We start from the raw sequence: 13,667 nt of genomic DNA on the forward strand, positions 1-13,667 counted from the left end.
AAGAGAAAAATCGAGTGAAAAGTGACGACAACGCTGCGTGCGCTTGGCCGGGAGGTCGGTGCAACAGTTCAAACAGTGGAAAAGTACCTGGCGAACATGAACATACACGCGAGAAACTCGATTTTCCGGCGAATCGCGACGTGGGATGATGGACGACATGACCTATCTCACCCTGGATGGCAACGGCTGGCAGGGCACTTCGAATTTTACTTCTCCCACGGAGGAATTGAGCTCCAAGGTGAAGCTCATTTCACACACCAAGTTCCCCAAGAAAGTGCTGCTGCGGCTAACAATCAGCGAGAAGGGGATGTCAAAGCCGCTCTTCTTTCGCTCCGGACTGGCCGTGAACGTGAAATATATGGCACAAAACGCATGCCGGAAGTTGCGACGTTCATCAATACCATAAGGGCGAAGATGCGTTGTTCTGGCCGGATCTGACGTTGGCCCACTATCCGAAGGGATCGTTGGAGGAGATAGAGCGATTGAATATCGATGTGGTACCCAAGTCGGCGAACCCGCTCAGCGTCTTCCAGCTGCTTTCAATCGAGAATTTCTGGGCCATCCTGAAGCGTAAGATCCATCTACTCCAACAATTTTGTCGCGAAAACATGAACGGATGAACTGATAAATAAGAAAGAACTCAAAAACCGATCTACACGCATATTTTCGTCCGTCATAGCGAATGTTCCGTTTAACTGCCGGAAGGCGTAAGACTTTTTTGCAAGTGAGCTTAAATAATTGCCTTCCTTGGGACATTTTTCAAAAGCAATTATCTGTCTTAGTTATTTTCTATCACCATCCGAAAAAAGATATTTATTCAATGCAAACGTTTAGAAGTATCTGTGATTGTCAAGGAATATTGTTTCACGCCCAATTCGATAAGTTTCACCTTAGACAAACTAAACCACACACCTTTCCCCCAATGCACATCTATGTTACAAAAATACCCAACACTGGGCCCTTATTACCGTTCTCACTTCACTTCATTCACATATTACTTCACTTGATTTTACTTATTACCGGTATCACGCATAGTGAGGTGATTACTGTAGTGGAAAAAAACTCATTTCCTCAACAAAATGTTGATGGTGTGATGTTCATAATGACATCAAGTTCATCTAAGCAATTACTTTTATCTCTGAAACGTATTCCGTAAAAATGACCTAAATTCACTTCACTCGATTTTCACCGTGATACCGATAATAAGGGCCATTATCTTAATATGTTTGTCAGATGTTCGTTTCACGGGAAATCAGAAGAATTAGACTTTTGACCACTCTACCCCCCCCCCCCCCCCCCCCCCTTGTTAGGTACAGTTGCTACATATTTTCCCTGAAAATACTCATGGAACCTTCTCTGATATAAGAATAGTTTATCTGTACTCGTCAGGAAGATTCAATTCTTGTCAAATTCGATCAATTTCCCCTAAGATCCTCCTGCTCGCCACTCCTTGTCCCCACATGAAAATACCTTTATGACTACTTTTGAAGTCCAAGCAGTATATGTGTCACGTTTGTTTGAAATCGGTTGACTTGATAAGGAGTTACCAATACTCATGTGGTATTGGTGTACACAAACGAGTTCAATTTGCTCTGATAGGTTCATATTCATATAAAACAACGTGAATTTTATCAACCTGATGGAGAGGAACCAAATTTGACATTTGACACAGGATACCATCGAAAATTTTTTTCGTTGATTTTATAAAAACACAGCACGATCCAAAAACGTAAATCGAAATATTTATCACTTTTATTTTACGTGAATACGTCTTGCTTTACTATGGGCGCCTTTCTAAAATTCACAAAACCTTCCTTTGAAAGTAAGTTGAGAAAATCGGTTCAGCTATCTCCGAGAAAAGTTAGTTCAAATAAACATTACATACACACAGACATTTTTCGTACTCGACGAACTGAGTCGTATGGTATATGACCACCATGGTCAACAACAACAAGCACATCACACTCAGCATTCACATATCTCGCTTATGAATAAGTGGTACACAGCTCATGCCAAAGATTTTGATCTGTAACAAAGAAGGAATAATTTCGCTATAGGAAGGAGAATCAATTATGAGAGCATGTTGGTTATAAATTTTATGACTAAATTGGCCATCTTAAACAACATGCACAAACATGTCTCCCTCATATTAGTTAATTATAAATACTCATGAATCATAACCATCTATAGTTAGTGTCCATTTTACTAGCGAACCAAACGTGTAGTGAGCCCACTGCGCTCAATCGTATTTCTATTTGTCAGTTTTGCCCGAGACACTTTGAGCGAAGATTCGTTCAACTCAGGTGGTTGAAATTTTGCGCACCTTAGTTTGGCACACATACCAAGTACACATACCAAGTACACATACCGAAAAATTTAGAAAATTTAAACTTATGTTGCTACATACCTAGAGATATTCACGACTAGACCCATTTTTTATACATGTTAAATTTTGAAAAGGCACCCCATAGTCAAGTAAGTGGTATTCACGACAAAAAACACTTACTTTAAACCGGTAGATCCATCTTTATATAAACCAAACTGTATTTTTTTCGTTTTCCTCTCAACAATACCATACAAATTTCAGAGAATCACTATGAATATTTAAATTCCAGTACAAACGATTCGTTCATCTGTCACTTTTTATTTTCACTGAGTACGTCACTGTAAGTCAGTCACGGTAGTATTACAAATACGTAGGGGAGACCGAGGCTAAACCGGACACGAGGATTAACCGGACAGCTTAAATATCTTATGACGCTGAGTCAGTTCAGTTTGGCGTCTATAGTGCTCATGTCAAACAACGGTCTGATTAGTGCTTTCTAAAGGCACAGTTTTGTCCGATGTATATCGAACATATTTCTGCGGACACAGATAGATTGCGTGAACGGCATTGTGCTTACCCATCAAACCTTACCTGTCCCCCATCGTACCAAGTTATTGGAGTACAAGATTATTCTATATAGTACACAAAAATTCTATTTCACAGTAGCGCCAACTATAATGAATGCATACATCATGATGACAAGGTGCACGGCGTGAAATTGAACTATCAAGTCGCAAGCGCATGATGCTGCAGCACCTGCTAAAAAGCTTACGAACATTAATCATCGTCAAGTGCAAATTTCACGACAGCTTTTGCTCAAAACAAACAGCTCGAAGGAGTTAATGTCCACCAACCATTAGTATTGATCAAACGAACTAAAAAAATACAAAAAAAAACACACACACACAATTCTTCGGACAATTAAGCAGCGCATCAGCCCGCGTCCCGCAAAGAAACTCAACTCATTAGGCGTCAATAAATTTTGTGCAACGCCAAGATCGATACAATCTCTGGTGCGAAGGCCTGTTGTGGCGCACGAATCCTCCTGCCAAAAGACGACATTATTGCTGACTTTAATCACTGCGCTTTTATGTCGCAATTTTATTGATTCCACCTTATTCTCAGTATTTATTGCTTCTGGCGGTTATCTGCGGTTTGCGGCTGCGGTTGACCGGGTCCATCGCGGTCCAGTCTGGCAGGGCAGGATACGTTATAGTGCTTGCCATGCTGTCGAGGGCAGAGGAAAAGGCAAACAAACTGAAACTACTCCGCCTTCGCCAGCAATGACACGATTCTGTTCTTCTTCGCCAAGTCCGACTTGCTGTACTCCTCCAGTGACTGTTTCGAAAAATAAGACAAACAGGTAAAACCAAACATTAAGATCTTCATTAGCGATGTCCGAGGTTTTTGTTTCGAGTGTCATAAAACGACAAATGGCGACAGGAACGGCGGGTTAAGGGGGTGCATGAACGAAACAATTATAACTTACCGCAACATCGAAATCTTTGCTTAGCACGGCTTTGGCATCGGAATTCTCGTAGGTGACGGTGACTAGCGTCGGATAGATGACCATATCGAACTGTTTCGGTAGCTTGGTCAAGCTTTTGATTATCACTGACAATTGGTCCGATGTAAGCAGATCCTGAAAAGAAGTAACGATTTTTAGATTATTGAGGATTACAGCGGCTTCTCAGAGGTTATGTTATACAATAGGTGCAAAATTCCACATACTTCTCGTTTAACTTTTGGCTTTAAAAATGCCGATTCGAAAACTTTTAACTTAAATACATGCAACGTCGTTTCAGTTTTTCAATCGCATACTATTGAAAAATTAATTACTGTTTTCACGAATCAACCAAAGCAGGCCATAATGATGTCATTCTCTTGGTTCCTCGTGTACGGCCGACGGTTTCGATCGTTGGCAGTGCACAGTGGTTCGAAAGCCCAACTTCACGTTCTTAATTGATAAGACTCATAGCTTGGGTTGAATACCGACACTGCATACTATGGGATTATCACTGAAAACAACGAATGATTGAAAGGGCAAATGAAAAAAAGAACACAATTTTGAAACTACTGTTCCGCTTATGTCATGGACTGGACATGGATTTCGTTCTCATATTTTGCAAGAGAAGCTGAGAGTGACATCAATTTCTCGTCATTTTCGTCTATTTTGAGTCAATGACAAAGACTTCTATTAGCTCTGGTGTAGAGTAGTCGTTCCCATTTCCGATCATTTTCAATATTTGAATCCACTTGACGAAAAATATTTCTTGTCGTTGTGAGTAAACAATTTGTTATGAAATTGTATAGTGTGAAAACTGTTACTAATCCTGTTTATCTTATCGTTGCCCTGAATAATATGACCCCAAATATGAGCAAAACACAAGTATTTTCTCAAGATGACATTACTGAGACAAATTATAATGAAATTAGTAATATAATTTGATCTAAAACTGCTATTAAACCCTTAAAAAATCGTTGGACAAGACATGGGCTGATGACGGGTATTTTTCATCGAATTTAGTCGATTTAGAATTCGATTGTTTTGGTTCCACAATGTCACTAGTTAAATCTTTCTACTTTATCACATGAGAAATACTATACCAAATACTTGAGGAAAATTGTTATTACCTGATTGTAACACGAATTATTATTTAATTGAATCATTGTTTATTGGAGTATCATATTCAATATAGCGTAAAACTAAATAGGTACTTAATACACTTAATACACATAATAATACAATTGTCAAACAAATACATAAATTGATGAAAATGCTTCGATGTAAATGTTTTAAGGTTCATTCTTTGGTGAAAGAAATGTTAATATTTAATTTTCAGTATTGTAGTGAATATTATTTATTTGAATAGATTCAAATTTTGAACTGCTGTTAAAACTGTTTCGTTTTCGTTGACTGATTTCAATTCCTGAACTTTTGATTAGTGACTTATAATTTCATTCCGGTGAATCACAACAAAACTAATGAGTCAAACAATTAGATTCTAAAATGATTCTGGTGACTTTTTCACAGACCTGAATTAGCAACTCACAGTTCCTCTTCATATCGTTCCATTTACAACGAGTAGGGAAATGAGCCTGCGAACAACTTTGTATTAGAAAATGAAGAAAACAAAGAGGAACTATTATTTGCTGAAACTGTTTTTTGAAATTTTTCCGAGAATTTACATAAATATACTTGAAGTCCGAAATTCTGATGCATGTGGTTTAAATAAAAAAACATCAATCAAGGCTACGAAGTTTTATACACCCATTTTGTTTAAAAATATTCCATTATATGTTTGACAGTTAGTATTGCCGCAATTGTCAGAGAATATAAATAATATTAATTGAACATATGTACATTAATACAGAGACACTTCAAATTGACATACATATCAGCATGGCCACACTTAAGATTCAAATATAATGACACTCGCTAATGGCATATGGCGACACACTTTCATACGCGAAACATTTGAAACAAAAATGGTGTGCACATGTTTTTTGACACACTTTACCCTATTATTTTGGAACTGGAAGTCGGATCCAGATGGAATTGAGAAGGTTTGTAAAAGACTTTTAGACCATTTGAATCAGTTTGTGGAAGTTTGTGGAAATCGGTCGCGCCATCTCTGAGAAAAGTTAGTACACAAATTTTATTTTTTTGTGCATTTAACCCATAACTCCGAAACCAGTAGTCAGATCCAAACAAAATTCAGGAATTTATATAAGATCTGAAGAGCTTTCTCAACTGATCCAAGTGTGTTAAAATCGGTTTCTTCAACTCCGGAAAAAGTTGGTGTACTTATTTTCATATTTCGTATGAGACCTCAAGACCTTTCATTTGAATCTAAGAGTGTGAAAATCGGTGCAGCCATCTCCTATAAAATTTAGTGTAATAAAACGTTACATACACATGCGCACATACCTACACAGACATTTTGCGTACTCGACGAACTGAGTCGAATGGCATATGAAACTCGGCCCTCCGGGCCTCGGTTAGAAAATCGGTTTTCACAGTGATGGCATAACCTTTTTATACGAGAAAGGCAAAACTGTTTTCAACTCTAAAGTTTTCTAATTTTTAGCTGTATATTTTAATCAACCGGCTGGTTTTTTGCTATTGTTTCAACATTCTTTACGGATTTAATAGTACACAAAAAGTGATTTTTTTTTCAAAATCCTGACTCGAATTCCTGTTATAAAGGCGGTGAGGCATAAAACAATCTCACAAGTACATTTCCTACACTTAAACAATAAAGTTTCGGTTTAGACTGACCGATTTAAGAAAACGTACATCATATGGTTTGGTACTGTTTTGCAACGCGCTTAGTTTTATCTCAAGATAGTTGAGATCACTTTATCACATGATACAACTATGCATGGAAGCAAAATCTCCACGTCATTTATGAATATATATAGTCTTATTTAATTCATTGAATGCAATTCAATTCAACATCTATTTCGATTTTGATCACTGTTGAGTCGTATAAATTCCATTATTTTTGCATTTCTCTATAGAAAGAATATAGATTTGAAAGAAAATAAAAATTTGTTTAGAGCTCGAAGACACTTAGCGATATACATTTCAACTCAGCTCGATGAATGATGAACTAAGACATTTTAGTTCTATTTTTAAATAACCACAGTTTTCCATCCAAAAGCGTTCAGTGTATGTTTAAAACGTCGACGACCGTATTAGAGAGTAAACACAATAACCAAATTGATTTTGGCAAAAACTCATTGAGGATGATTTTCGGACCTACCTTACTGTACAATTTTTGGCTATATAAAAGATATACTATCACCTCCTTTCGGGTGTAACACCTATTACCAGTCACCATGTGTTACATATATAGATAGTGGAAGGTATCAATGGAGGACTATCACTTAAACAAAGAAAACCTTAGTTACTCAATAAATTGAAAATTAAATTGAATAATATTTGCAAAATATAGCCAATATAATTTTACATTACATAAAACATCAGACGGATTACAATAAATTTTTACCTTTTTTATAAATATAAAAAATAGGTATAGAATTCGCTCAAACTTTCGAAAAATTTTCCGAGGCCCGGAGGGCCAAATGTCATATACCAATCGATTCAGCTCGACGAACTGAGCAAATGTCCGTGTGTGTATGTGTGTGTGTCTGTGTGTGTGTCTGTATGTGTGTTGTCAACTAAGAGGTCGAGATCACAGAGATGGCTGGACAAACTAGTCGCAAATGAAAGGTCTCCCCGTCACCCAGAACGCTATTGAATAGTTTTGAGATCGAATGTGTACTTTTTGAGTTATACAAAGTTTTATGTCAAAATTTTCAGTTGTCACAATTGACCTTGAAAATAGAATTAATTTTCAGACTTAGATTTCGCACGGTAATACCTATCCAACAAGCCATAGATTGTTAAAATCCGTCCATTTTTAACGGAGATATCGAAATTTTTGTGTAAGCGACTTTTTCCACTATTCCAGCAGTAGAAGTTTTGAGAACTGTCTGGCAAAGAAATACTTGGGAGCAACATAAAACACGATTTTTATACTGTTACATACATTTGTTTCTAAGTACCCAAAAGACTGTGTACAGCATGATATTTTGCCTCGGACCGATTTTAGCACGATTCGTTTTTGGCAACATAATCGTTCGAATATGCCATATGTAAACCAGATGATGGCAGAATATTCGAGTTGAAAGTAATTCCATAATTATATTGATTTAAACTACTTACAGCAATAAATGCTGGAAGAACATAACAGCCATATACCATTCGAATCAGTTCGTCGAGATCAGCAAATGCGTGTGTGACAAATAATTTCACTCAATTTTTGTCAGAGATGATTCAACCGTGTTCTACAAACTCAGATTCATATGAAAAGTCGGTTCCTGAATTATGTTTGGTTCCGACCTCTGGTTTCGGAACCACAGGATGATATATGAAACGAAATTAAAACTGTGTAACTCATTTTTCTCGTAGATGGTTGAACCGATCTAAGATTCAAATGAAATCTAAGAATCATCTAAGATTCAAATGAAAAGTTTTAAGATTCTATAAAACATCTTGTTTTTCAGTCAGATCCAACTTTCGGTTAAGGGGATACAGGGTGATTAGTATAAAAATGTCTATTTCACATAAATTAATCAGGTTTAACGGGTTAGCAGATTTGGATAGTTGATAAACAAATAAACTTATTTCATTTTTGGTTGTATTCGTTTCGGAAGGCACCCAAAAGTTTAATTCGCACTACGATTCCTCAAAGATGTCTACATTGATTTTCAAACATTTTGAAACAAATGTAAACTATACAGCTACTCCGGTGAATTAGTCTGACTTCGACTACACCGAATTTCGAATTCCGGTTCCAGTATCGAATCGTTTCTCAAAGCTCAATCGTTTTCTCAAAAAAAGCCAAATCGAATTTCAGAAACAAAAGTTCAAATTAAAATAAATCCAATTTTATCCAATTCTGACATCCGATTCTTGAATTACAGGATAATGAATTTTTAAAATTCAAAGCGATATAGAAGATGACAATCCCGAAAAGCTTTAAAGTTGAACTCCAAAATATTGCAATTTATTCGTCATATGGCCATACGAATCGGTTTGGGTTATGCTGGTTCCTGAATACCGGCTCTAGAAGTACCTTAAATTACCCTAAATTCTAAAGTGGAAATTACTTCGACATATCATGGAATGTTCAATCGATCGTTACACTTTTAGATTCAAATTCGATCCGATTTGCAGTTTCAACATTACAGAGTAATGAGTGATTAAAATCTCAAATTGCCACTTAAAACGACGGACATTAGAATAATGTCATGAAAACTGAAACACCAAAGAATTTTCATGCAAAAAACACATGCGGATTGATAAAAAAAAAAGGTATTATCTCACTGCTACGTGGATGAGCACGTTTTTATTCATCAAGTTACTATTAACACTTCCGTTTTCATGAAGTTGCACAGGTTGTGGCACACTCAGGCTCTCTTTTGACAAGCAGCTGGAGTACAGAGTGGAACTCTTGGACTCACAGTATATCACGTGATTTTTAGGGACACAACATGGTTTGTTTTAAGCGACTCTTCCCATTTCGAAAATATTAATACTATATAGGATACGATCAGCAATCCACTAATATTCAAACATTATTTTCTACGCAATATGCACTAAACCAGCTCCGAAAATATCCATATTGTAAGGATTTTCAAGGAATATCAATAAACTGAAAGTCGCCATCTTGAAATTTAGAACCACCTCAAACATCGTTTTCCGACATCTACTCATCAATCTCGTTCCGAAAATACCCATATTGTAGTAATTTCCATGAAATATAAATGAGCCGGAAACGATTTTCATTGTACGCAAAAACCTCTTTTTACGAAGTAGGTTCGTAAAAAAAGTTTAAGTTATTTGGAATTTTCAACGTAAAAAAAAATTACGTTATTTGGTATTTTTGTCGTAAAACGAGTTACGTAAAAAGAGGTAACGTTAAAAAAAAGTTAACGTAAACGGAGGTTTGAGTGTACCATACGAAGCAATCTTCATTGGGAAAATTATTTGCTTTATGAAAATATCAGACAGCATTTTTTCAAGATTATACCTAAACATAGTTTACCAGATAATCCTTCAAAATGATACAGAGAAATTCTACTAGCAAATATCCGCGAACAAAGACTTAATACTGTGGATTAATTTTAATCTATTTTGCCATTCTCATACAGAAAGGCTGTGCAATCACTGCGAAAATCGACTTTTGAACGGAGGCCCGGAGGTGTGCAATTTCATCCAGAACCAACTTCCGGTTCCGAAATTATATGACGATGAGTATCAAGACTCTCAAACCGTCATACTAAATGATGATGCAAAAACCACTACGTGCTAGTAGGTAGCTAGAAGAAGAAAACAGGAGAAAATATGTAAATTGTATCAGGAGATCCAAATATGAAAATGATAAAAATGATAAGAAATTTTTACTATTAAATCGAATCTAATGATTGTGATGTAATTGGCAACCATTTCTTTTTACTATCATATACTACATTATGGCCAAGGCCAAGGAAGAAATTTTAGAAGAAATAATTGCAAAAAATATAGGTTGCTATTGATTTTATGCATGCTTTCTGGGGTAAAGTGCGTTTAAAATTGCACACCGTCTTTTAGAACTCAGATGCAAAAAAAAAGGTAAAATTCTTCTAGACTTGGCTAAAAACTGATTTAATTTGTTAGTTACTTACTAAACGAACTGAATTCAGTTATACCGATTTCCAGCTCCTGGCCCCGGAAGTACCAGAAATAGTGATCAAAAACTTTAAAACGAAACTCACTCAATTTTCTCAGAGATGACTGGATCGATTTTTACAAATTTAAGCTCAAATGAAAGGTTCTGCAGTCTTAAAGATTACTGTTGAATTTGATTCGGGTTCCGGTACTATACGGTAAAATGTGTTTCAAATTTCAATCCGTCATTTAGTGTGACGATGCAAAATAAAGAAAAAAAATTATTAACTGGGCATAACTGCTCACAAAGTATCTAATTTTATCCAAGTTTGAAAAAAAGATTCTTGACAGAACTTTTATAGCCATATTTTTGAAAATGTAAGTAATACGCGAAAGGCATCTTTACACCATTGGGTGGATTAGGAAGGATCACTGCTCGATTGGTCCATACAACATAATTACAGTCCGTTCTCTTTCTCTGTGCGTTCGAGACGCGAATCTTACCCAATCTCGTTACACCGATGTCACTGCGTACGTTGAAAGTTCGGAATTCAAGTGGGCGTTGAAATTTTTGCCAAATCATCCCAGGAAAAAAGGCATTATTTCCTCGATGTTGAAGCAAAAAAAAAACCGAGAGCAAAACAAATGTACGAAAATCACTGCAAACTACCAACCATTAAGACATCAAACTCAGCCCCTTTTTTCGGATGGCCGATCATCGAAGAGGCTCAATACGCCCCGGTCAAAAGATGCCGGCATCGGCATCGGCTGACAGGGCAAACCCCTGTAAGAAGCAGTGTGTTGTGTTCCATTATTTGCCGCGTGGTGCTCTATATTTACCAACCGGAGATAATTGGCCGTTTTCAACAGAAAAAAGTATCAAAATATTTTGCTGTAAATTTTAAACTGTTTATCATTCTGCAGCATCTAAATGGAAAAAAGCAGCATACGGCAGAGCAACGATCGCGAATACTTTAACGATCTGCTCTGGAAGAGGGAGGTTGTAGAACGGAACCCCTGAACAGGTTAGTGATGCTTCGGAATGTTTCGATTTGGTTGTTGTTTTTTAGCAATGTCATAGAAAGCTTCTATTTCAAATATTAATTGCTAAGTACCAGTCGTTTGTTTTTCGAGAACATTTTTCTTTAACAATAACGGACCTCGACAGTTGCATAAAACCCGTATGGTGGCTTTGCTAGATTCGACCGCCGTATGGCATAACCTTTCCAACCTTGCAACTGGATTCAGACTACCTATAATTTGTATCCAAATCTGTAAAAGTAAAATAATGTTACACTTGCTTAGCACTTCTAGTTTAACTACCAAGTATACACTAACAGTTCAATATTAACTGCTAGGCTTCAACGAATCGAAGACGAATCGCTACAACAACAAAAAAACAAAACTGATTTCATGCTATCGATCCGAGGCAAACTTGAACATTCCTACTAGTAAGCTATGGTAAACCGCGCCCGACTCAAGACAGTCGGATTAGTGTTCCCAAATGCAGGCCGGCCGGAAGATGGCACCGAAAGCAAACCACAGATAATAATACGTTTTGTTGCGATGATATGACTGGTGCTTTTCTGCGGCTCCGATCAGAATGATTGTAACGCCATGCAAAAAGCAACATAAAAAACCCAGAAATCAGAAAGATATGACCGCCGATAGGGGCAACGGGCGATGGCTCGGAGGCCCTTGATAGTCTGTGTTTTTTTACTGTTTTTTTTTTCAGGAATGGCCGGCTCGGCTCGTTGCAGAACCGATGTGTGCGCCCCCGAAGCAAATACCCAAATCAGCAATCGGTTTGCCCGGAAAGGAAAACTGGAGAGAACATAAACTAACTAGAATACACAAGTCATAAAAGCAATTTAGATCAGAAAATCATTGCGGCGCGCGGTAAAAGCTAATGGAAGAGGACACGCGTTTTCCCAGAACAAAAGAAAGCGGGAGTCTTTTTTTCTTATTTCGTGGTTGGCCAAATTCGTTCCTTTTGGACGAATGGCTCGAGCCACAGAAGCATAAAAATATCCACCATAATAAGCAATCTTTTCGAAGCGGGTCAAGAAATATGGTTGCATAATGTGTGTGTAAAGAGGAAAAAATGGCGTCTCGGAAAGTTGGATTGACACATTTAGAGATATATGGCACGATATTGTTTCCTAACGTACCTGATTAACTCTATTATTGGCACAGAAGAAACCTAGAGTGGCTATTAAGTCGATTATCACAGCTTGGGTTTCGCCTTTTTCCTCCGATTTGGGAACGCAGTACTGCAACAAGATGCTCACCACGTCCAGAAACTTGAACGAAAGATTCTCATCCGATAAAACGTCCTGTGAAAGAAAAATATTTTATAATTAATTTTATTCTTCATATTTATGTTCAAAAAAGTTATTTTTTCCCGTTCTCATATAAAAAGGCCATGCAATCACTGTGAAAATTGTCTTTTGAACCGAGGTCTGTAGGGCCGCGTGGCACACACCATATGTACAGGGTTTCGCTAAGGATCCTGACACATTTTGTTCTCCGGTTGCACTGGAAGCGAACAAGGGAAGGAGAAACCGAACACGGCATCGGAAAGTAAAAGAATGAAGGTTTATTTTTATCTAGTAGTTTTCCATCATGGAGCACTGGAGTGTTGCTCACCGCGTTTTTATTTATAACTCGTTTTTGAAGAATTAGTCATACGTTACAACTATTCGTGGGATAAAAAAAACCGAAAATGCCGGTGCCTTCGCATAATTCTGATGGATTTTTGTAAAAGATGATTTGAAAAAAAAAATAACCTCAATTATGCGACGACGAAAAAAAATTTGGGGTTTCAAGATTTTTTATCGTTAAATGAAAAAATGTATGTTTTTTCTTCAGTTTTACAGAGAATAATGATTTTATAGCTTCCATTAAACTTCGCAAGTTGCATTTTTTTGCCTTTCTCATATAGAAAGATGCAATCACATACAGGGTCCGCCATCTAACTTTTTTTTAACCAGCGGTTATTTCGACATTGGTAACCTTAAAATCACTTCTGACAGAAACTTAGTTTTATCCTTCCGCTGAACGAAAATGTTGTGTATACGCTTGAGGAACGCGTGAAAATAGTGCAGTTTTACTTTGAAA

General features: G+C 37.0%; 1 protein-coding gene across 1 annotated transcript in view; it reads right to left on the minus strand.

Annotated features, from left to right (window-relative positions):
• Nucleotides 1–1,304: 1,304 nt before the first annotated feature.
• Nucleotides 1,305–13,667, minus strand: part of LOC131427641 (calponin homology domain-containing protein DDB_G0272472) — a 183,525-nt gene continuing 171,162 nt past the window's right edge. The window contains exons 12-14 of the mRNA XM_058591023.1: nucleotides 12,719–12,883; nucleotides 3,816–3,968; nucleotides 1,305–3,664 (exon numbers count right to left, since the gene is read on the minus strand). Coding sequence (XP_058447006.1) covers nucleotides 3,590–3,664; nucleotides 3,816–3,968; nucleotides 12,719–12,883 — 393 coding nt within the window. The 3' untranslated portion in view covers nucleotides 1,305–3,589. The remainder of the gene's footprint in view (nucleotides 3,665–3,815; nucleotides 3,969–12,718; nucleotides 12,884–13,667) is intronic.

This window comes from Malaya genurostris, chromosome 2 (assembly GCF_030247185.1).
Source record: "Malaya genurostris strain Urasoe2022 chromosome 2, Malgen_1.1, whole genome shotgun sequence".
In the NCBI taxonomy this organism is placed as follows: domain Eukaryota; kingdom Metazoa; phylum Arthropoda; class Insecta; order Diptera; family Culicidae; genus Malaya; species Malaya genurostris.